The sequence below is a fragment of the Kwoniella mangroviensis genome, chromosome 2, assembly GCF_000507465.2.
Source record: "Kwoniella mangroviensis CBS 8507 chromosome 2, whole genome shotgun sequence".
Lineage (NCBI taxonomy): Eukaryota > Fungi > Basidiomycota > Tremellomycetes > Tremellales > Cryptococcaceae > Kwoniella > Kwoniella mangrovensis.
In genome coordinates, this window is record NC_088828.1 from 1,140,732 (window position 1) to 1,161,251 (window position 20,520).

The 20,520-nt window shown below is 46.3% G+C and overlaps 10 protein-coding genes across 10 annotated transcripts; 3 read left to right on the plus strand and 7 right to left on the minus strand.

Moving 5' to 3' along the window:
• Positions 1–447: 447 nt before the first annotated feature.
• On the plus strand, positions 448–2,645 carry I203_107283 (uncharacterized protein; the record flags this gene model as incomplete). The annotated part of the gene is made up of 14 exons (XM_065518159.1): positions 448–573; positions 625–698; positions 766–800; positions 844–924; positions 1,194–1,265; positions 1,325–1,340; positions 1,395–1,478; positions 1,532–1,577; positions 1,650–1,805; positions 1,858–1,986; positions 2,034–2,146; positions 2,200–2,224; positions 2,278–2,468; positions 2,525–2,645. The coding sequence occupies 14 exons, from the start codon at positions 448–450 to the stop codon at positions 2,643–2,645; spliced, it is 1,269 nt and encodes a 422-aa protein (XP_065372889.1).
• Positions 2,646–3,052: 407 nt separating this feature from the next.
• On the minus strand, positions 3,053–3,333 carry I203_107284 (uncharacterized protein; the record flags this gene model as incomplete). The annotated part of the gene is made up of 2 exons (XM_065518160.1): positions 3,053–3,218; positions 3,263–3,333. 2 exons carry the CDS (start codon positions 3,331–3,333, stop codon positions 3,053–3,055), a joined length of 237 nt encoding a protein of 78 aa, XP_065372890.1.
• Positions 3,334–3,392: 59 nt separating this feature from the next.
• Positions 3,393–3,881, minus strand: I203_107285 (uncharacterized protein; the record flags this gene model as incomplete). Its single annotated transcript, XM_065518161.1, has 4 exons — positions 3,393–3,419; positions 3,491–3,611; positions 3,691–3,794; positions 3,867–3,881. 4 exons carry the CDS (start codon positions 3,879–3,881, stop codon positions 3,393–3,395), a joined length of 267 nt encoding a protein of 88 aa, XP_065372891.1.
• A 36-nt stretch (positions 3,882–3,917) lies between these two features.
• On the minus strand, positions 3,918–4,645 carry I203_107286 (uncharacterized protein; the record flags this gene model as incomplete). Its single annotated transcript, XM_065518162.1, has 2 exons — positions 3,918–4,307; positions 4,382–4,645. The coding sequence occupies 2 exons, from the start codon at positions 4,643–4,645 to the stop codon at positions 3,918–3,920; spliced, it is 654 nt and encodes a 217-aa protein (XP_065372892.1).
• A 1,145-nt stretch (positions 4,646–5,790) lies between these two features.
• On the minus strand, positions 5,791–6,767 carry I203_107287 (uncharacterized protein; the record flags this gene model as incomplete). The annotated part of the gene is made up of 6 exons (XM_065518163.1): positions 5,791–5,814; positions 5,920–6,069; positions 6,128–6,240; positions 6,316–6,443; positions 6,530–6,606; positions 6,711–6,767. The coding sequence occupies 6 exons, from the start codon at positions 6,765–6,767 to the stop codon at positions 5,791–5,793; spliced, it is 549 nt and encodes a 182-aa protein (XP_065372893.1).
• Positions 6,768–8,233: 1,466 nt separating this feature from the next.
• I203_107288 (uncharacterized protein) lies at positions 8,234–11,186 on the plus strand (the record flags this gene model as incomplete). Its single annotated transcript, XM_019145368.1, has 4 exons — positions 8,234–9,509; positions 9,575–10,527; positions 10,584–10,640; positions 10,701–11,186. 4 exons carry the CDS (start codon positions 8,234–8,236, stop codon positions 11,184–11,186), a joined length of 2,772 nt encoding a protein of 923 aa, XP_019005187.1.
• Positions 11,187–12,184: 998 nt separating this feature from the next.
• I203_107289 (uncharacterized protein) lies at positions 12,185–14,287 on the minus strand (the record flags this gene model as incomplete). The annotated part of the gene is made up of 3 exons (XM_019145370.2): positions 12,185–13,650; positions 13,741–13,840; positions 14,009–14,287. The coding sequence occupies 3 exons, from the start codon at positions 14,285–14,287 to the stop codon at positions 12,185–12,187; spliced, it is 1,845 nt and encodes a 614-aa protein (XP_019005189.2).
• Positions 14,288–14,884: 597 nt separating this feature from the next.
• I203_107290 (uncharacterized protein) lies at positions 14,885–15,608 on the minus strand (the record flags this gene model as incomplete). Its single annotated transcript, XM_065518164.1, has 4 exons — positions 14,885–15,085; positions 15,252–15,296; positions 15,456–15,534; positions 15,601–15,608. The coding sequence occupies 4 exons, from the start codon at positions 15,606–15,608 to the stop codon at positions 14,885–14,887; spliced, it is 333 nt and encodes a 110-aa protein (XP_065372894.1).
• A 331-nt stretch (positions 15,609–15,939) lies between these two features.
• On the minus strand, positions 15,940–17,108 carry I203_107291 (signal peptidase I; the record flags this gene model as incomplete). The annotated part of the gene is made up of 7 exons (XM_019145372.1): positions 15,940–16,014; positions 16,094–16,130; positions 16,206–16,319; positions 16,379–16,429; positions 16,648–16,746; positions 16,822–16,931; positions 17,061–17,108. The coding sequence occupies 7 exons, from the start codon at positions 17,106–17,108 to the stop codon at positions 15,940–15,942; spliced, it is 534 nt and encodes a 177-aa protein (XP_019005191.1).
• A 478-nt stretch (positions 17,109–17,586) lies between these two features.
• Positions 17,587–20,329, plus strand: I203_107292 (tryptophan-tRNA ligase; the record flags this gene model as incomplete). Its single annotated transcript, XM_019145373.1, has 11 exons — positions 17,587–18,098; positions 18,186–18,326; positions 18,467–18,595; positions 18,695–18,814; positions 18,876–18,922; positions 18,986–19,175; positions 19,304–19,387; positions 19,444–19,576; positions 19,646–19,951; positions 20,040–20,126; positions 20,219–20,329. 11 exons carry the CDS (start codon positions 17,587–17,589, stop codon positions 20,327–20,329), a joined length of 1,860 nt encoding a protein of 619 aa, XP_019005192.1.
• Positions 20,330–20,520: the final 191 nt, after the last annotated feature.

Sequence of the window (20,520 nt, forward strand, 5' to 3'; positions counted from 1 at the left end):
TTATAATGTTCCATCCTCTGTGGTCCTTTTATCATCTGCTAGCCTATCTAGGCCGTCTCCTATATCATCAAGGCCGTCTACTGAGGTCTTGGTTAGATCACAGCTCATCGTGACAATGATTGAGATGAAGTGATATATCGCTGTGTATCTCCAAAAATGTCATGACGTCACCATATCTTTCTAATAGTCAATTATAGCACAAGTCTAATCGAGTTGTGTCATTTTATTCTGAATAACAAGTCTTTGTACTTGACTACCCCTACTAGTGAGCGTGAATACAAAGTGAGCTATCATCGAGCATTCCGTTACTCTGACTATCCTCGTAGCTGCCAGTATCATCGGTCGCGTAAATATGGATGAGATCGCCCGCAGCATGTCCACCCTTTGCTACATCACTATTCCTTAACGATACAACGATACGTCATTCACTCCAGCCTTGAACTGAATATGCCTCTGATCGACGCACGGCGTCTGCGTCGACCCCGATTGCTTGTTTTGCTCCTGCTCGCCCTTTTGGGGTTGATAGCGGTGACGCATCGCCGGTCTGAGAACTGGACGGAGACCGAGATTTCGGTAGGTTTCCGGCTGAGCTGCTTGTGCTGATCTCGATAGATTGCCAGTCAGATCGAGGAGGCTGAATATAGACATAGCTCGTTGGGATGGTGTGATGTGGCTCCGGATTTATGTGCCGAATTCGGGTGAGCGTCCGAAGTCAATCAAGGGATGATTGAGCGAAGCCGGCAAGCTGATACCGCAGACCGTTAGGGAGATCGAGCTGAGGAAGGTGATGAACTATGAGGGTGAGTGTGTGATTACTTCTGGTCCAAGCTGATGATATAATAGGATCAGGACACGGACTGGCGAGGTTTTTGGCGAAAGCTCGACAAGGTCAAGGATTCACAGTCGGAGCGTTAGGAGGATCCGGTGAGTCAGCTCTTTCACCATACCTTGCTGATGTTTTCAGTGTCCATTGGTCATGGTCTGAAACGAGGCATGAGGTACGAGCAATCGGCCTACAGCGAGCTTAACATGCATCGTATCGTATTCGATTACCTCGACAAGCTGTTCCCGGCGAAGAACGGACGCCAGATTGGCGGAGACAATACAAAGCGGGGTGCCAATAGATTTGTGAACGGAGCAGTGCCGGCGATAGGTGGGTCAACAAACTTCGACCACAGGACGCTGAAAGATAGGCTCGGACTACTTTGCCATGTGTTTCGGACATCACATACCTGAGGACGTAGATTTAGTGCTGGTTGACATGGGTGAGCGCAGCTCATGATTTGGGTGCAGGCGAAGCGGAGGAGCTAACATCGCCAACCAGCGATCAACGATGGGTTGTGAGTAGCGTTGTTCGATAACTCTCGTTCCTCTCTGGATGACGACACATACAGCTCAGAGAAAGGCGCGGAGTCGTACGAGACGCTCCTCAGACATCTTCTGGCATTGCCCAATAGGCCCGCTGTGATCAACTTGCAGTGAGTGCTGTTTTGCAATTCCTTGCAGTAGGAATCTGCTGACCGTCATGAAGAGTATTCGCCCTGATGTTCCAGACGATAGCAACCGGTGGTGACATTGTACGTGCTTGCTGCAATCATCCTCGAAATCAGGTGCCATTGATATCATGCTGACTTGCTGACCCTTCACAGCACCAAGGAATTTCCTCGTATTACGATGTTCCCACAGTCTCGCTTCGTAATTTGCTCCTCCCCATCATACTGCAAAACTCGTCATACGGGATATCCTACTTTGATCATCCACCGGGAACAACGGAGCTAGACAGGGAAGGGTTGGGTACGCGGCATGTGAGTGCTAGCGGGACGATCGGACCGCTCGACTTGCTGACATGCATTCCAGATATCGGCAAAGGGCCATGGACTGATCGGCCGGCTGACTAATGCATTCATTGACATGCGAATAAGAGACCTGGTTACGGGTCTTTATGGAGCAGAATTGGAGAGCAGACTTGTCCCGGAAACACCTCGAGTGAGTTCATCTCCATCCATTGTACCACTTTGCGCTAATAGGAACAGATTCGAGCGCTGCAACGTTTCAATACATATGAGGCCATTCCCGCGATCCCCCCAAAATGCTTGTCGGCGCACTCACGCTCGCCTACTCTGATCCCTTCCACAAACAAAGGATGGTTTGTGTAGTTCACGTCTCATCGGCGGGCTCATGGCTGACGCATAAATGCAGGCGTGAACTGATATCAGGGGACAAAGTGAGTTATTCTGCATTTGGCTTCCGCACGTCAACTGATATCTCGTCTCGCAGAAATACCTTATCGCCGATCAACCCGGCTCGATCGTATCATTTGACTTTGTCACTGCTGGTGGCCTCGTGCAGCTGTCCGTGTATCGCTCACATAACGCTGGACTCGGCACCGCTGCATGTTGGGTGGATGATATGAAGGACAAGAGGGTGATCATTGAAGCGAGGTGGGACGATCTGGTCAGCATTGGCTAGTAAGTAGACCGACTTCCGGCTAGCTCAGCTCCACTGTTGATCCTAGACACGTCAGCACTGTGACCATTGCAAATGATTTAGAGGACGGCGACCACGTTCTGACTTGCGATTTACTGGAGGAAACGAAAGACCCGCAGAAGAAGCACGAATTCCGGATCATCGCGGTCATCAGGTAGGTTCAAGATGGTGTCATCGGCTGTGTCGCAAGCTGACTGGGGCATAGTTCGTAACGCATCTCGAGCAGGTCTTCAAAAAAAAAGCCTCATTAGCAAGCAAGTGATTCGATTAGAAGTAAACGAGACATCGTGACATCATGTGGCGAGGGCGATGGGGATAATTGTGTTCGCATCACTTCTGACGAGCCAACTTGCCAGCTGGCTGACGGGCTTTATACCGATATGAATAGAGCTTGGGGTACCCTCGCGTTACTTACTGACCCGTATGGCGGCCATGGAAATGTCGCCATGTGCAGACCTCTTATTTCCTTACAGAGCTCTTCTACATCAGACCGTATCGTGTAAAAACACAATGCATTGAACGTGCAAACAGAAGAAAATGGCCATCTTACAGGTACAAGGCACTATCAGATCTTCCAGGATACTACTTTTCCTTTTCCGCTCACAGCATCCAGGTAGAGCTCTGGCCGATCCAGAACCGTGATGTCCTCCAAGGGATTGCGCGACAGTACGAGCAAATCGGCAATGGCGCCTTCTGCGATGACACCAAGCTTGCCCTTTTTGGCCGAGCATCTTCGCGGGACTGATACTGGCTTGTCACAAAATGGCGGCAGCACGCAAAATCTTCGATCGGATGGAAAACTCCTCTGTAAATGGTCTTCGCAGCTTCTAAAGCTTTATCGCTCATCAATTCTTTTCGGTCCGCCGTGCTCACCAGTTTGTAACGCTTGCATCGAGATCAACAGGTCAGACCACATCAGCGTCCTCGGCGAACTACGTGAATGTCATCGCAATGATATAACGACGCGAGAACGCGGTGGACCGCATATGTCTCCTCGGCTTACCTTAAGGGCGTTCAGACCCTTTTGCATCACTTGGGCGCTCTTATCTCGACCCTCTTCAAAGAAAGTTTCGAAAGGTTTTCGAACCATGATGCCATAATAGCTCAGCGTCGGGTCAGGCACACTTCCTTCTCAGCCATTTTGTGCATGACATGACATCGGATCAGCCTTTCAGCTACCCCGAGGGCAGAAGTAAAGCTCACAGCTTGGCGGTGGATTTATCGAGCAAATTGCCGTGCTCAATGCTCCGGACACCGATGTTGATGGCGTGATTGATCGCTTCGACAATGTACGCATGGGCAGTCACCTGTGAAAGGTCAGCGGGACTACCTCGAAGGAACGGAACCATGCTTGATGATTTACCACTATATATACTCACAAGCTTTTTGCCCATCTGCCCAGCAGTCTTTGGGATGTGTCTCATGGGCGTCTAACTCGGACGCCCCGCCTCCTCCCGAAATAACCTTGATGGAGTCTGCACCTTGCTTGAGCTCTTCTCGGACGGCTTTAAGAACGGCCGGTACGCCATCTGCGGTCCGATCCAAAGAGACAGCGTGTCCCCCACAGCAGGAGGCACAGTCTCCTCCTGAGACACCGGGGGACACAAAGTCTCCATGACCACCGATTCGTGGAAGTGCTTTGCCACACTGATAAGAACGAGGTCCCTGATTGAGCCCCTTCTTGAGGGCATCGGCGAGGAACTAGGTGGCGCCTTCAGTGTCCCGAACAGTGATGAATCCTCCGTGGGGCATCTCTCTGCACGTAGGTGGCGTGCAAAGTGACCTGTTGATCGGCTAGTCTGACCCATAGCTGCCATGGTCTGAGCACCAAGTTGGCCGTTTACATGGGGCAAGGGTTGTTTGGCGTATGAGAGCGGACCAAATGCGGGCTCACCTTAACGCCGGGGCCAGACGTGACGGGTACGTGAGAGTCAGTGAGACCAGGACCAAAGAGCCCGCCCTCGATATCGAAGACCGGGAGGCCACTCCTTGAGGCCGAAGTCAATTGTGGCTGCACAGAGGAGATCAGGCCGTTCCGCAGTCGGTGGTCGTCTTGGATACCTATCAATTTTCTTGTCGGGAGGCAGAGCCGAATTTCGGACAGCCGAATCAATTCAACGCAGTAGGCATGATCAATGCTGATTTCAGTATCTCTCATCGTTTTTGGTGTGGTATTGCAGGATGGCCGAGTCTATCATGCGGTGTACTTGCGTTCGATTGCGCATCTGAGAGATAGGAACAGAGCAAGCTTCAGACCTTTTTGTGAGTGAGTTCAAACGTAACTTTGTACACTTGTTGCCGAGGTGAGCGCGAGAGGATACTGCACGTGGGTGGCAGTGACGTGACCAATACATGTCTTTTGTGAGACCTATTCGAAAGGTGTGAGAGAGAACTGAAACCCCCCAGAGTACGAGCTATTCAGAGATCTCAGTGTTGACTGGGATGGTCAGGACCACCCTGACCCTTCTTTAGTAGAAGATACTAAAGAAGACTTTCCTGCAGATGGGCCGTCTTCCTCGTTGAGTCAGTCACTCCAAGCTTGCTGTACATGATTGTGTCCACGAAAGCCCCCTCGTATTATCTTGTGCAGTGCCGGCACAATCAGATATCAAGGTATATGCCCTTGAATTGGTACGATAGAAAGGATGAAGACGAAGGTATGCTGCGTGTCATACCGATGCCTTTCCGCCCAGCGATAAAGGATGCCGGCAGCGGCTGTGCAGACCCTCGAACGAAATGAAGAGATATGATGATAATGATGACAATGGTGGTGAACAGAATGATACTTATCAGGCCATATCAAAGGGAGTAATCTCGAGTTTCGCCTTCCGTACTCACACCTCGCAGGTAAGTGATGTATGTAGCATGTATAATATGATCACAAGCGCTTGCCGTTGTACAGACATTTCGATTAATATCAATGTTGATTCTTTATGTAAGTTGGACGATCAGGCGCAAGCAGCTTCCAACGATTGGGACACCGAAGCTGCAGGTGGTCTCGCCTCGGCAATCACCAGGTTGGTATTTCGCCAAGCTGAATTAAAGAATGGACGATCAAAGAGCGTAATGACACGACTGAGAGTATTTGTGCTTTACATCCTGAACGGTTAACCTTCAATGAGGATCCATCCTTTCAAATGACCATGATGATGAAAGGCATTGTACGATGCCGGGCATGATCCGTTAGATTGTTTCCCTTGACGAAAATCTAGGTAATGCGATATTGATTACAGAGATGGACGACGGGTATCGCATTCATGCTGGGTATATAAGTACAAAGAAATGATATGTGAAATCCTAAGGTTATAACAAGTCGAAGTCGTCGAGCTATTTTGACATCCATCATTATGATCAGCAAAAGCATCTGGAAGTGTTTAGATGAATAGACAAGATATTCCAGACATTTCATTATTGATATATGCCCACACTTACCTCGTCGTTGTACTTCATGATAGTTCTCTTTCTCGCACTGGTGTCTACCCAAGTGACGAAATCCTCCATGTGACGGGTGATCAACATCGCTGGGTCTGTCACGGGCGTAGGGCCCACTCGGACATGCCCTTGCTCGATTGTTTCAACAGCCTACTCGAAGACGATCAGCTACATATGTAGGACCAAAATATGAATGAAGTGGACGTACATCCGAAACAGTTTCTGCCATTTTCAACCTTGCCACTACCACCGCCAGTCTTCTCCTGGCGATCGATGATACAGTGACTTTGTTTTCGATATCCGATGGTTTGGCACCGACATCTGTTCCCGTCATTTACAGATACATATTCAGTCCTGAATTGATAATTGTCAAAGAAGGGGATTTGCCGAACTCACCTAAAATACCCATATCATACAATTTATTCAGCATCTCCGTCTCTCTCTGTTCCCTATACGGATCTTTCGCTGGCAACAACGATAGTTTGTGTATCAATGATCGGAGAGAACCGCATATCTTGTTATATCTGCAACGTGAGAGTCGATCAGTGTCTGTTTGTTCGCTATTCGATACAACTCGAATATCGATTAGGTGCTAAAGATGGACACTCACTTATGATAATCCTCTCTATCCTGTATATGATACTTCCTCATCACCTTGACCTCTCTCAACGAAGCATCTTGTTTCCACTATTCAAAACAGTCAAGTCAGCCGATGTGGGGTCTTGGATCAATCAGAGGGAAGGAAGGGAAAATTGTCCTAACAATCACTGATGAGCGAAGGTGAGACTTACGTTGAGGAAGTCGACCTTCTTGAGCAGCTTCTGCTCGTGGTGTTTGAGTTGACGCATGTTTGGCTAGGCGTGATGTGTAAGGTCAGATGTGATAAGGGGTCGAAGAGTTAAGGATGAGTGAGATGTGGGTCGTAAAGTATCAGAGTAAATTTAAGTGGTGAGGTGGAAGATGATGTCGTGTTACCGTGTTACTGTGTTGGGATAAAATCCAATTAAAACAATCCACCACCCACCCACCCACCTCATCCAAAAATATACGAGTACCATCATAATACTACTACCACTGCCATAGATAGACCTCTGTTCACCAATCATCCCATATATATCTCATCCACATACCCTCCCTCACCCTTATCACCACCCTCACCCACACTCCTCTGCATCTGTCATAGCAGACCCAACTCAACCTGCTACATCCCGCAGAAGAGTGGCATCCATCTTACCGCATATCCCGTCACTGATACACACGGCATCAAAAGAAAAAGAATCAAGTGACCTAATCAACCCTCGGATCCGTCAGATCATCTTTCTGGAATTCGAGTAGGAGCAGGGATCTTGAGACGGACAAACCGTCCTATCAACGACGCAGACACTACCACGAGGTGTGTACACGTACGGGGAACAAGGTCTACATAGGAGAAAGGAAGGGCGTGTGAGGTAGTCAGTGGGTGGCAAGGTTCATCATCATCATCATTATCATTGTCATTCTTTCAGCCAGAGATAGGAAAGTCGAATCAGGTCAGGTGAGCCATCATTGTCCTCATCTCCAGTCTTCTCACAGTCCTTCCCTTACTCATGTCTTCTCCTTCTCTTAGATTTACGACCTACGGCATTGCCTCCCTGTCCAACCTTTCATCTCCACATTTCATACTCAGCAGTCAGACCGAAAAAGCCTGAGCGAAGTTGAATAGAAAAGTTCTTTCATCTCTTCTTGCCCTACCCCTACCAAGTGAGTTTGAACGTTTTGCTCATCTTATAGATGACTTCTTTCCAATATCCCGACTTCTTTCTCAATAAATAACCCTTCATTCTTCGCCCCACTTGCATTGCATGATGATGCGTCATCCGCATTGCATATCTATCTTTTCTTCTTCTGCATCGCTATCGGTCTAGACCTGTCCGGTCATCCAAACACAGTTTTTCATCAACCCCGCTTCTTTTCAACTTCATCCCACGATGTCGTCCTCTGCTCAGCCGCCTACTCGTATCCATATCCTTTCACCTTTATCACAATGACATGCTCTTTTCATGTCCATACCTTGGTCCCATCCACACAAAACCCCCTCCTGACCAGACTCTCCTCATTTTGATGTACATAAATAGTGCTGACTCCACCGCTTCTTCGTCCCTTCCGTTACCCTGTGCGACTTTATCGTATCCACTGTCACTCATTCACCTGCACTCATCGGTCTTCATCGTTTCTATCTGTTATCTTTTTCATCGGTATCATGATTGTAGTCCCATTCTCTCCGACATTAATAGCGACTTTCCCTCATTTGGCTCCGCATCACCTATCTCCCAACATGTCGAGTACCGAGCAACAACCATCAGCATTCAATGCTCTCGGTTCATACGCTGACAGGATCAAAGATGCCAATGGTAATCCCACCAAATCCACCTCTTCCCCTGCATCATCAGCCCCCTTCGCACCCAACGGCGATACCATCAAAACCGATTCTCCATCTCCATCAGCAACTCCCTCGTCATCGTCATCTTCAACAGTAAAGCCTCGTCCAATGAAATCGTCATCTGCTTCCGTTGAAACCAGCAAAGAGACCGAACAAGACGGAACATGGGAGACAGTCAAGTCGAGTAGGCAGCGCCCTCGTCAGCAAGAAGAAAAGGAGAAACATGGTAGTAATTCTAAGAACTGGAGAGATAGATCACACCGTGAAGGACAAGGTCAAGGATCAAGTCAAAAACAAAAAACGGGTGATGAAGCAGAGAAGAAAGGGGGACAAGGGAAATCGCACAAAAAGCATGGTCATCAAGCTATCCAATCCGCATCGGCAACTCCATTGAGTGGTGCAGCAACCAAACCAGCCACAACGATATCAGCTCCAACGAAACCGGCTTGGGGGGCTTCAACGCAGTCTGCAAAAATTGCAGCTGTGAGCTCGGATACCGCTGAATGTACCAAAGAGAATGGTCAACAAAGCCAAACGGTCCCCTCTTCGCCTTCACTGAATGGTACAACTGTCACCGCTAATTCTGTCTCGATACCTCCTTCTATCGGTTCACCCAACCTCTCATCTGAAACCGCTTCGACGTCGACGGCGAATGCAAGTGTGTTGTCGAAAGCCGTCGATAAACTCGAAGAAGAGGGAAGCTGGCGTGCTAGACCGAATAACAAAGTAGAAGATACACCTCAACCTGCACCTCAACCGCTTCAACCGAGACAGGCTGCTCCTCCCCCAGCAGTGAACGCTTGGGAAATGAGGAAAAAGTCGATGGCTCCTCCTGCAACTACACTTGCATCTGCACCAGCACCATCAAGCAGGACACCGAGTCAAGCGAAACCTGAACCAAACCAATCTGCAAAAGAAACGGTACAGAAATCGATACCGAATGGTCACGTCAAAGTTGAAAATACTTCCAAGCATAAGAAAAAAACTGCGGCTCGCGCGACCTCATCGGCGTTACCTCCACCCATACACGATGCTGCTCTTTGGCCAGATGTTCATCAAGCTGCTGAGGTGGCAAAAGCTGGTGAAGAAAAGAAAGACAAAGCAAAGGACAGACTCAACAACGAGGAAACAAGCGCGACTGAGGAAAGTGCGTTTACTACAGGAACAGGGAGTGAGTAGATTTCTCTTTTTTCCAAACATATATATATATGTCTGTGTGCTGATGTACGATCGTAGAAAAACCGAAATGGACTCCTATCCCCGCATCAGAGCTACTAGCGGCTGTCGATCAAGTAGCTGAGAACAACCGTCGACAAAGTCGAGCAGAAGCTAATGCGAAGAAGAGAGCTTCAGCTTCGAAAGCTGAGAATGAAGCTTCAGGATCTGCCAATAAAGGTGGAAAGGCTAAGAAGGGTGCCGTGCATCCTGGTGAAGCTAAGAAAGGAGGTGCTAGAGCTGGACGAGCTGGATCCACAAGTGAATCCAGATCATCATCAATACCGAACAAGCAGTTAGCCGAGTCGACGGCAGGCGAACCCACTCTGGAAGAATCAAACAACGATGATAGCAAGAAAGTTATTGTCAATGGCGAAGTCGAAAACCCCCTCTCACGACAAACAAGTAAACAAAGTAAAGCCGGATCACCCAAAAAGGGCGAACAAGCTCAGTTACCCGCAAGGAACAAAGATGCGTCTCCTCATCTACGGTTCGGCAGTGGACCTTTACAATCTCGACCCATGACCGGAAGTAATACCGCGCCGTTACCCCAACATGGATTCAATCATAACACCAATAACACCTTACCTAGAGTACCTAGAGGCAGGGATGGCAGAGCGTCATTCAACGGTAGAGGTAGAGGAGGATTCAGAAGCAATTCGGCGATCGCCCACCCACACAGCATGCATCCTGGATTTGGTTCACCCCCCTTAGGAGGAACTTCCGGTTTACCCATGGATGGATTCCCCAACCCGAATGCTAATACCGTGCCGAGAGGTTTCGTCAATTTGGGATTTCAATCTTTCTACCCTGTTCAAGGATACGGTCAGATTACCGCTGGACCTGGAATATACGATCCAATGCAAGCTCAGTATGGCGCTGGTGCGATGTACAGAGCTGGCTTACCACCTCCACCAATGCCTCAGACAGTTGTTCCCAATTTAGATGCTACTAGGTTTTACGTTTTGGGACAGGTCAGTTCCTCCACCTCAAAATGCAATTAAATTTCTTGCTGATTGTTTCGCTTCAGATCGAATATTATTTCAGTATGCAAAATCTTGCTATGGACTTCTTCCTTCGTCAACAGGTATGTCCAATCAGCCAGCCACGACTGTTCAGTCTGACTAATGAGTTCCTTTTCTCACAGATGGATTCTGAAGGATGGATTGATATATCAATGATCGCATCGTTTAACCGAGTCAAATCATTGACACCGGATGTATCGATGGTCAAGGAGTGCATGGCTCTCTCGTCACTGCTAGAAGTGAAAGAAGAAAGTGTAAGATTGGCTGGACCAGACTCTTCGAGATGGGTGCTACCCGATGCTAGAAAGAGCAAATTCGCCAATGAGGTCAATACGAACAATCCGATGTCCCCTTCTTCAGTTACAGAAGAATCCTTATCAGCCGATCAGTCGTTGGTATCCAATTATGATGAGGGTGTTAGAGGGATCAGCTCGACAGCTGCGGATGTGGAAAATGCCTTGATGAAGAGTAGCCATGCTACGATTTCCGCACCTGTCACTGCACCGGCGGTTAATGGCGATGTTGAAGTCGGTGAGAAAAAAGAAGGGCAGGTGGAAGCTAAGGGAGAGGAGTTGGTGGAGGCTGATGAGAAAAAAGAAGAAGTCTAGGTTCAGCGTTGGGAAAATCAAGGTGGTAAGTCAATCCTGTTCCTATTTAAAATTATCGGGAGCTGATATGTGATGGGTCTCAGACGTGCATAGCACCTAAAGCTTTATGAACTTCTCACAGCTTTCTTCAACCTCAATGCTAACCTCCAAATCAAGTACCTCATAATTTCAACCAATTTCGACGCATCATTATTCTCATGCCGGATCGAACCGACTCAACGACGCCCTTCCTCTTCTGTTCGTCATCGCATATATATCACAAATCTTTCTCTCACAAAATGTTCATATCGAGACGTAACACCATACATTGAACACTAGATCTGTAGATCAAGATCCCTCTCTTTCTTTCTCTTCTCTTTTTGCATCTTCATCTTCTCAATCTACATTGGTCAATCGTCTCCCTTTTGCATAACACAAGCATTGTTTCCATATTACAGTATCTTGTGCATAGTTTTGGTTTTGATTATCTTTCGTTTCGCTTGATTATTACCTCTTTCCTTGCGTTCCTGCATATCCTTTCCTTTGACCTTCGTTCGGTGGATGTATGTATATACAGTGGAGAGAGGATGAACAATTGATCGATAGGCCCAATCGGTGCTGATCCCGCATCGTATTCTATGAGGAAAGGAAGGAAAGGGAAGGAAAAGTACCTACTTTATATATTTTACATTACATTTTCTGATACATCATCATCATCATTGATCTTTCATGCAGAAATAATTGTATAACATCATCTTTCGTCGTGTGAAACTCGACCCAGCGACCATCCGGGATTTGTTTATTACGTGAATGCTAAGTACTTTCGAGTGGTCCATCTCAGTCCAGCACACACACTTCGAGTACTGTGGTGCGGAATTAAGAACGATCCGATGTCCCATTCGTCTACATGAACATAACAACACAAAAGGTCTATTTTCATCTATCATCTTTAAGTCGTATCAACAAAAAACATCAAATCTCTATCAGAGGACAATATATACGATCATTTCTCAATGCCTTCATCCAAATTCTCTATACCCCTCTTTACCCAGCTGTTCGAAACCCTTTTCACCCATTTGTCTCCTACCTTCTCCGCAACCTAACCAGTCATCTAAATCCCTAAATTTCAGATACTGAGTTTTGGTATTCACTTCATATTCTCTGTTAGAAGCTATAAGTCTTACTTCGATCTGTCGTTTGATTCTTTCTTGCATAATCATACCTGATTTACCTCTTTCTTTCATCGTACCTATACCCATATTCAATAATTCTCCATCTATATTTTCCATACCTACCATCTCGATGGTAGTTTCAAGTGGGACTGCTAAACATGCTTTGGCTAAATCTTCTGCTAGACAGAGATACGATGTCCAAGTGGGGTTGTAGTTCCTGGAAGAATAGAATGCTACTTGCCATAATGACTGTTTGTCATCAGTCCGACACCCGTTTCCCTTTCCAGCTGAAGTTGTATTTGAAGATGGGGAAGTGAGAAATACGATGGTAAGTTTCGATATGGATTCTAAAGTCTTCTTGTAATGGAATATGTTGTGATACCCCTCATAATCTTTCGAATCGTATGATCTTCCAGTAGGTAAGACGATTGTCAACTCGCTTAGACCTATGGGTAATCCACCGGAAGATTTGATCTTGGTCGGAACAGTACTATTATGACCCGTCATGGGAGGACTAGCCAGAGCGGGGGAAGTAGTAGTGGGAGTAGGTGTATGTCTCGTCATTGTTGGAGTCAAACCCATTGGTGAATTGGTTTCGATCGTAGTAGATGGGAAAGCTGTAGGTAAAACCACCAGAGGTGATCTAGCACCTATAATTATCAATCTATCTAACTCCAATCCTTCCAGTAACGGACAAGCTGATCCGAATCTCGGACAAAACAATAGATGATAATCGTATGCGTCTGCCAAGATGATTCGTAGGGTCGACAGCCGCGGCATAACTCCGTTGAGAGGTACAGGTGGACAAGAGATTGGGAGTGCCTTCGCAGGAGGAGGGGGCCGGGTGATCAGAATAGGTGTAGTAGGGTTGGACTTTTTGCCAAATGAGAATATAGATGATGAAGATGAATTCCTAGAATGTGAATGCGACAATATAGATAATCTTTTGAGATTACCAAAATAATCTTCTGGTTCTTCCGAGTCGGAATCTTGACAATCACCATCATCATCACCATGAGAATGTAAGGTGATAGTTCCTGTATGTCTCAACAGACGATCTTTGAACCTCCTTCGACCGATTGATATCTTCCCAGTGGTATTTTCGTATAACAACGTTGATCCTATCAACCTGTCCCACATATCTTTAGGTGATTCGAAAGTCAGATGCTTGTAGAGGAACGTTCCGGCCAGATTGAAGAATAACCTCGATACGGTCAAGCAGTTTAGGAGAACATCGTCGGAGCAGAAGGAGAGGATACGAATGATGACGTTTGTAGGGAGATGATGAGGGATGTAACGATGCTTGGTATATGCTATAGCCATTGGTAGGATCAAGGTACACAGTGAGCGGATATAATCCTTCGCATCAGGAACAGTCAGATAAGGATGCTTAGATTACTCACATGATCGTCTCTCTAGACTCGCACTTGATTTCGGTCTGGGTAAGATTTCTGATAATCTGCTTGAGGGTCTTGCAATCTTGCTTCCAAACCCGAACACTTCCTGTGCGATCGTGACAAAAGGTCAATCAGTGTTCGTACTACAAAGATCTGCATGTCCTGATGCAATATCCATGTCCTCATATCACATATGAGATGTGATGAGAGGTGGACATCCTCCACTTGACTATGCCGTAAATCCAAAACCAAAAGATAAAAAGATAAAACTCACAGCCAAATCAGCAAAACTCTTAGATTTCATCTTATGAGATTTACCGCTGTTATCTACCTTTTCTGTTTCGTCCGATTTAGGCTGAGTGTATGGTTGGAGCAAAGACGAAGAAGAAGGAGGAGTATCGTGGAGCTTCTCCCAATGCATTTGAGGGCGGCGAGGGAATGAACCCATATTAATCGTATATATATGCTTTTCTCTCTTCCCTTCGTCCATCTCCTCAACTTGCCCTTGTCCGTCCCCATCCCCAACATGAGTATGAGGCTGGTGTAGGTGCATGTTGCGGATGTTGAATGACGAAAATTTTTGACATCCGCTTGTGATCGCTCTTGGCTGTGTTTGATCGTTGGATTCTGATCAGGTGCGGGTGGTTCCAGAACATCTACATGACAATTTGTGGAAACAAGGGAGATAAGAGGAATGACGAAAACGAACAACACTCTGTTAGTTACCCTTTGACTGATGGCGAATTGACATTGGAATTGCAATTGTCTACGTACGTCGATCCCTTGTAACCCCTCCCTTTCCGTATCCTTTGGCTTGTACCGCCGGGTATCATACGACATACAATGCACGGACCACCGACCCCGAAACATACCTCATGAAATGGATGCATACATGCACATGGGAGATATCATATAATCACAAGATACATATACAACATGGATATATGAGACCACCTTATCACCTCATACCTTATCCCTCACCCTGGGGCGTTTCATCCTCGCATCTACTTGCACTCCTGAGCTATACCTTATACCTCGAGGTAACCACCATGATCATATGGACTATATACCTTATATCTTCAAAGTCTACTTCTACTTGTACTTCCCCACCTGGCTTATCTATCATGAATGAGAGAGAGAGAAAGAGAGATCAGTACTCCGGTTCGATAGGATGTACGGTAGGTCCAGGTCCACTTCTCCATAATTTCATTATCAACCATAACGCCACTATGGCTCCTACGATATAAGCCATGGTTCTATATTGGCGTAATGTAGAGGTGGACGCCATGGTTCGGGAGTGATGGCGCGAGGTGGAGAAGAGGGAGGAAGCGAAAGAGGTGAATGAGTTGGTCTGACGGTATCGGTCATTTGATTAGCGTGATATACGAGCGTGGTATGGTATATATAGAGAGTGCAGGATTTGGAAATGAATTGATACGTACTGTTCTATCGAGCTACAATTGCAATATATTTAGCTATCGTCTTCCACTCTCCACTATACTAAGATGATGACTCACCTGATCATTCTGTCTATTTGCATCATCTAAAATATCGATAGTCACCTATACGTTCATAACCTTAGCATCAGTATGATCTTTATACCACATAGTCATCCGTGATTGTGATGATGATCCACCATCACTCCTACTAGATATGTTTATCGACCTGTACTCGTACCGCATATGATAGAGGAGGGCAGTAAAGGTGCAGAGTCAACTCACAGATCTCAACGACTTGATCTTACTGTGCAACGAATTCAATTCCTCTTCATTCTGGTTCTCGAGTGTCTGTTCGGCAGCACTATACATTTCATAGTGGTGTTAGCATTCAAGTTGCAAGCGTATGATCACGGATGGTACAACTCACCTTGGCATTTTGATCGATCAAGGTGACGGTAACGACCGAAGAGCAGGTAGACGTGTTCGATGAGAAATGGCAGTTTTCCTTGTATTGATGCTGGCACCAAATTCCCTGCTCCTGGTACTGAAGATGTCTATGTAGGTATTCGTTGCGATGAGTGATAAAGCCAAGAACTGCGGGAAGAGAAGTATAGTTGGTATATTGTCAACAATGATGGAAGCTTAAACTGACACGCGACGCCTCTCATTTTACAGTGGCAGCTTACATCCAGTGGCTTATTTCTTTGGTGGATACTCGTATATATTGACATCATGATATGCATATGTATGTACAAGTTGCCTGCATCTACGTCTCCTGTTGTATCAGCATCACCAGACCTACACCACCTAATAAAGCGTATTTCAATTGAGGGAAATCGTTCTGTGGGTATATGAGAGGTTGTCAGCTTCTTATGGTCTTCATGTGGTCATCCTTTTTATTGAACTTTTAGCTGACTTACCATAGCTATGGTTACATAACCTATATAAGGTAAGAACCTAAGACATCATTTGGCTGATCAGTCCACATCCTCTTCTACCCTACTGTGAACACTCCTAAACAAGCAAACATACCCTCTGACTTTCCCAATGATGTGCTTCCTCTCTATCCATTCTATACCGTTGTACAACGTTATATCGTCTCCCGGGTTATTATCCCCTTTGGTCAAGAGAAGTTGAGTGGTGTTGCTGAACCATACTGATGAGCTGAATGTCATTGTGAAAGTCAAGCTCAATGAACAACTCACGAAATATGGGATTCTATTACTCGATGGACTATCGGTATATCTGCGCCGGGACTGTAGGATAGGAAGCATTAGCATCTAAACACCAGCTGCAGCAAGATGGAAGAAGGATGACAAGCAGCGAGTGAAGTCTGTCCAATGTTTCACCACGAGTATTGATATGATTAATCAGAAGGAGTGGATATATGAATCTGCCCCCAAAAAAAAAGACTTTGACATGATGTCCCGAAAACTAGCAGGGATCAGAAGCGGAGTTAGAAGACATGACTCACATCTTGTAGACCGTTATATCCCCAATTTCATACGGTACATCGGCAGGATTCGTCAAGAACAATATATCTCCTCGGTAGAAAGCAGGTTCCATCGATCCTCTATTATCACGCACCCCACCAACTTCACATTAGCTATCATCATCATCGCTGTCAGGTGATGAGAGGGGAACATACGAAAGTACGACCACTATAGGTGATTCCGAATTGGTGACGAGACACAACCCCTTCCACATCATTAAACCGGATGATACGACTGTCAAAAGGTTGAGCGCTTGGAATAGGAGCTATGTAAGGTAGAATGGAGGATCATGACACGCAGGAGATTGAAGAGGATGACAGGCAGTTTACAGCTTATCAGCTCGTAGTTTCATTTGGCCACTTCATCCATGATCTTCAGTGAGACCGTAACTCACCCCTTGGACTCCCAATGTCCTCAGACGGGCTATCTCGTTTGAGAACATCTTGAACAGGGTGATTCTTAGGGACTTCCACCAGGCAATGTGAGATTGTCACTTTGAATATCTGGGCTGGCCGTTAGAGGGGTATTGATGTAGGTCTAGGCATAGACCAAGGAGTCGGACTGCACTACCAAGTGGTGTATTGCTCTGGTGTGTATGGATGCAAGCAACTCAATCGTCCATCCACGTACTGTCAACAGACGTGTTCCTGATAACAGCCACGTGCACCGTGTAACCCCTTATCTATGGGTGAAAGTCCACGTCATTGCCAATCGATCGATATCTTGACTCACTCACGTTGGAACACTTCACTGCCTGCACTTGTAACCTTTCAGCGTCCTTCTCCTTCTCCTCCTCACCACCATTCCCGCCCTCTACCTCCCGCTTTATGCGTCTTGCACACAGACTGTACAAGGCCATACCACCTTCATCCACCTTCTTGCCCAAAATCAAACAAACAGCTGCTACAGCAAAGGACAAAATGTCGTTAACACCCGACCAAACCTCAAAGACTCAATCAGGAGCCATGACCCCCGGTGCGATCGCAACGGAACTATCCAAACTCGACTTGCCTGCTCCTAGCGGCCTCAAGCTGACTCTTCCGGCTGATCCCAAATCCCCTTCGAGTGCTGGAGCCGGAGCTGGACCCAATAGCGCTTTATCTGCTGGGGGGAATTCCCTCTTCTCTCCTGTGGGGACGGATGATACAGGTGATATCTCTGGACCTGAACCGGAGGCTTTGACTGTAGCAAGGAGAAAGGCAAGATCTGAAAGTGTCTCTGAACAATTGTCTACCACATTATCGGAAATGAAATTACCTCAACCTGAAAGGATCTTCGGTCCATCAGACGATCAGAACGCTCAAGATCAAGGTCCGGAGAAGAAACAGGGGGTATCACCTGAAGATTGGGATAAGGTGAAATTGGACGATGAAGTTCCCGAAGCTGTCAAAGAACCTAAGAGGATGACTCACAGTAGACATACTTCCAGAGCGTGAGTTCAGCCCCTCTTTGAACTGTTTAACATTTCAACTAACTTATGATCGGAAAGAGACTAACCGATGTTGATTTGTTGATTTAGCGACGCAGCCGTCCCAAGGACACCTACGATTAAAGAAGATCCCGAACCTTCTTCATCTTCTCATAACGTAGCCAAGGAACAGAAAGTCACGCCGTTCGATGTGGAAGGTGAAGTAGATGCGGATGGTAAAGATCTTGGAATGTGAGTTGAGTCTGGAATTTGTATTCCCAGGGCGAGAAGACTTGTCAACTCGTCAATCAAGGCGGCGATATCAACCCTTTGGTGGCACATGTGTATCTCGCAATCATGCATGCTGATTGATTTCCTCCTCCTTCCTATAGCGATTACGATAAACTCACGAAACGTTTCGGAGCATCTTTGATTTCTCAGGAATTATTAGATAGATTCGAAAGATTGACAGGTCAAAAACCTCATCCCTTATTGAGGAGAGGTACTTTCTATTCCCATCGGTAAGTTCTGCTTCCTGAACTGCTCAAATCTATAGCTATATCCTAATGTGCGGCTACAAGACTAGCAAGCTGATGTTGAGAATTTCGTTCGTGATGTAGTGATTTCAACTCGATACTCGATCGATACGAGAAAGGGCAACCGTTCTACCTGTATACGGGTAGAGGCCCATCGAGCGATTCGATGCATATGGGTCATTTGATTCCCTTCATGTTCACTGCGTGAGTTTAGCTTTTCATTGCACTTAAAGGTTGATCAGAAGCTGAACACATATCTTTATAGCTACTTGCAGAGAGTCTTCAATGTTCCTCTTGTGATTCAAGTGACAGGTAGGTAATATACCCCGCTCATCTAACGATTCCGGTATAAGCTTATTGTCTCGATCATTTCAGACGACGAAAAATACCTTCTCGAACGAGATATCAAGAAACAAGCTGAACTCATGAAGAAGATCAAAGGAAAGAAACCTCTCGATCTGTTGCGACATTACAAGAAGATGGGTCAAGATAATATCAAAGATATCATCGCTTGTGGTTTCATACCGGAGAAGACGTTCATCTTTTCCGATTTGGCTAATGTCGGGTGAGTCAGGGACTTCTATTGGCAAAATACCACCGATGTCATCTGAGGTAGAGGGTATACGCTCCTAGCTGTGTATCCACTGCTCTGGTTGGGTCCTTGTCAGCTAATGTACTTGATTGTTCTCTCAGCGGTGCTTTCTACGAGAATGTTGTACTCATGGCTAAAACCATCACCCAAAGTCAAAGTAGAAACGTGTTCGGTTTCACTGACTCGTAAGCTAGGTGTAGATGCTGATTGCCTCGTGTATCAACTGACGCTTATGACAAAGGGACAACATCGGAATGTTCCATTTCGCAGCTGTCCAAGCTACACCATCCTTCTCCAACTCCTTCCCTCAGATCTTCGGTGCTCGAGACGATATCCCAGCTTTGATCCCTTGTGCCATTGACCAGGATCCTTATGTGAGCTCTTTCGTCAGAATTATCGGTTCATCGATAGATCTCATGGCTGACAATGAGTAACTCGTGTAGTTCCTTCTGACAAGAGACGCCGCCGATAAATTGCATTACAAGAAACCCGCATTACTCCACTCCAAATTCCTTCCCGCCCTCCAAGGAGCCGGTACCAAGATGTCCGCCTCCAAGGAGAACACCGCCATCTTCATGACCGATGATCCCAAGAAGATCGCCAAGAAGATCAAATCCCACGCTTTCTCTGGTGGTGGTGCTACTCAGGAGGAACACAGGTCGAAAGGAGGTAATCCCGATGTGGATATCGCTTATCAGTATTTGAGTTTCTTTGAGGACAGTGATGAGAAGATGGAGAAATTGGCCAAGGTATGTCCAGATCCACGCAAACATATCAAATCAACTCCGTGGAATGTAAGAATAAGGCAATATTAATCGCTTTGGTCAAATGGAACAGGAATACCGAGCGGGTACTTTGAGTACATCAGAAATGAAAGCTGCTTGTATTGAGAAATTGCAAGAGGTCGTTGCTGAGTTCCAAAAGGTGAGTCAGTATAGATTACAACACAGATCATGACTATGATCTTGCCAATATACGGCTCTCGAGCTGATATATATATGTTTCATACAACTCAGAACCGATCTGAAGTGACCGATGAGAAACTCGCCTACTTCCAAGATCCAACGAGGAAGATTGATCCTCGACCTAAACCCAAGGAAGCGGCTGAAGCTGCGCCTGGTGCGTAGGCGTTTGTGGCATCCACATTGCCAGAAGTAGAAGAAGAAGAGAAGTTAGATATAGATTGGTGTACATACATTCAGTCTGATATATGTAGATTCATACTCATACGATAATCTGATGCAGAAGTACATAGAGTGCCACAGTGAAGCTAATTCCGAGGTTGCCACGTGTCTGTGAGGTGTCTATGACACAACCA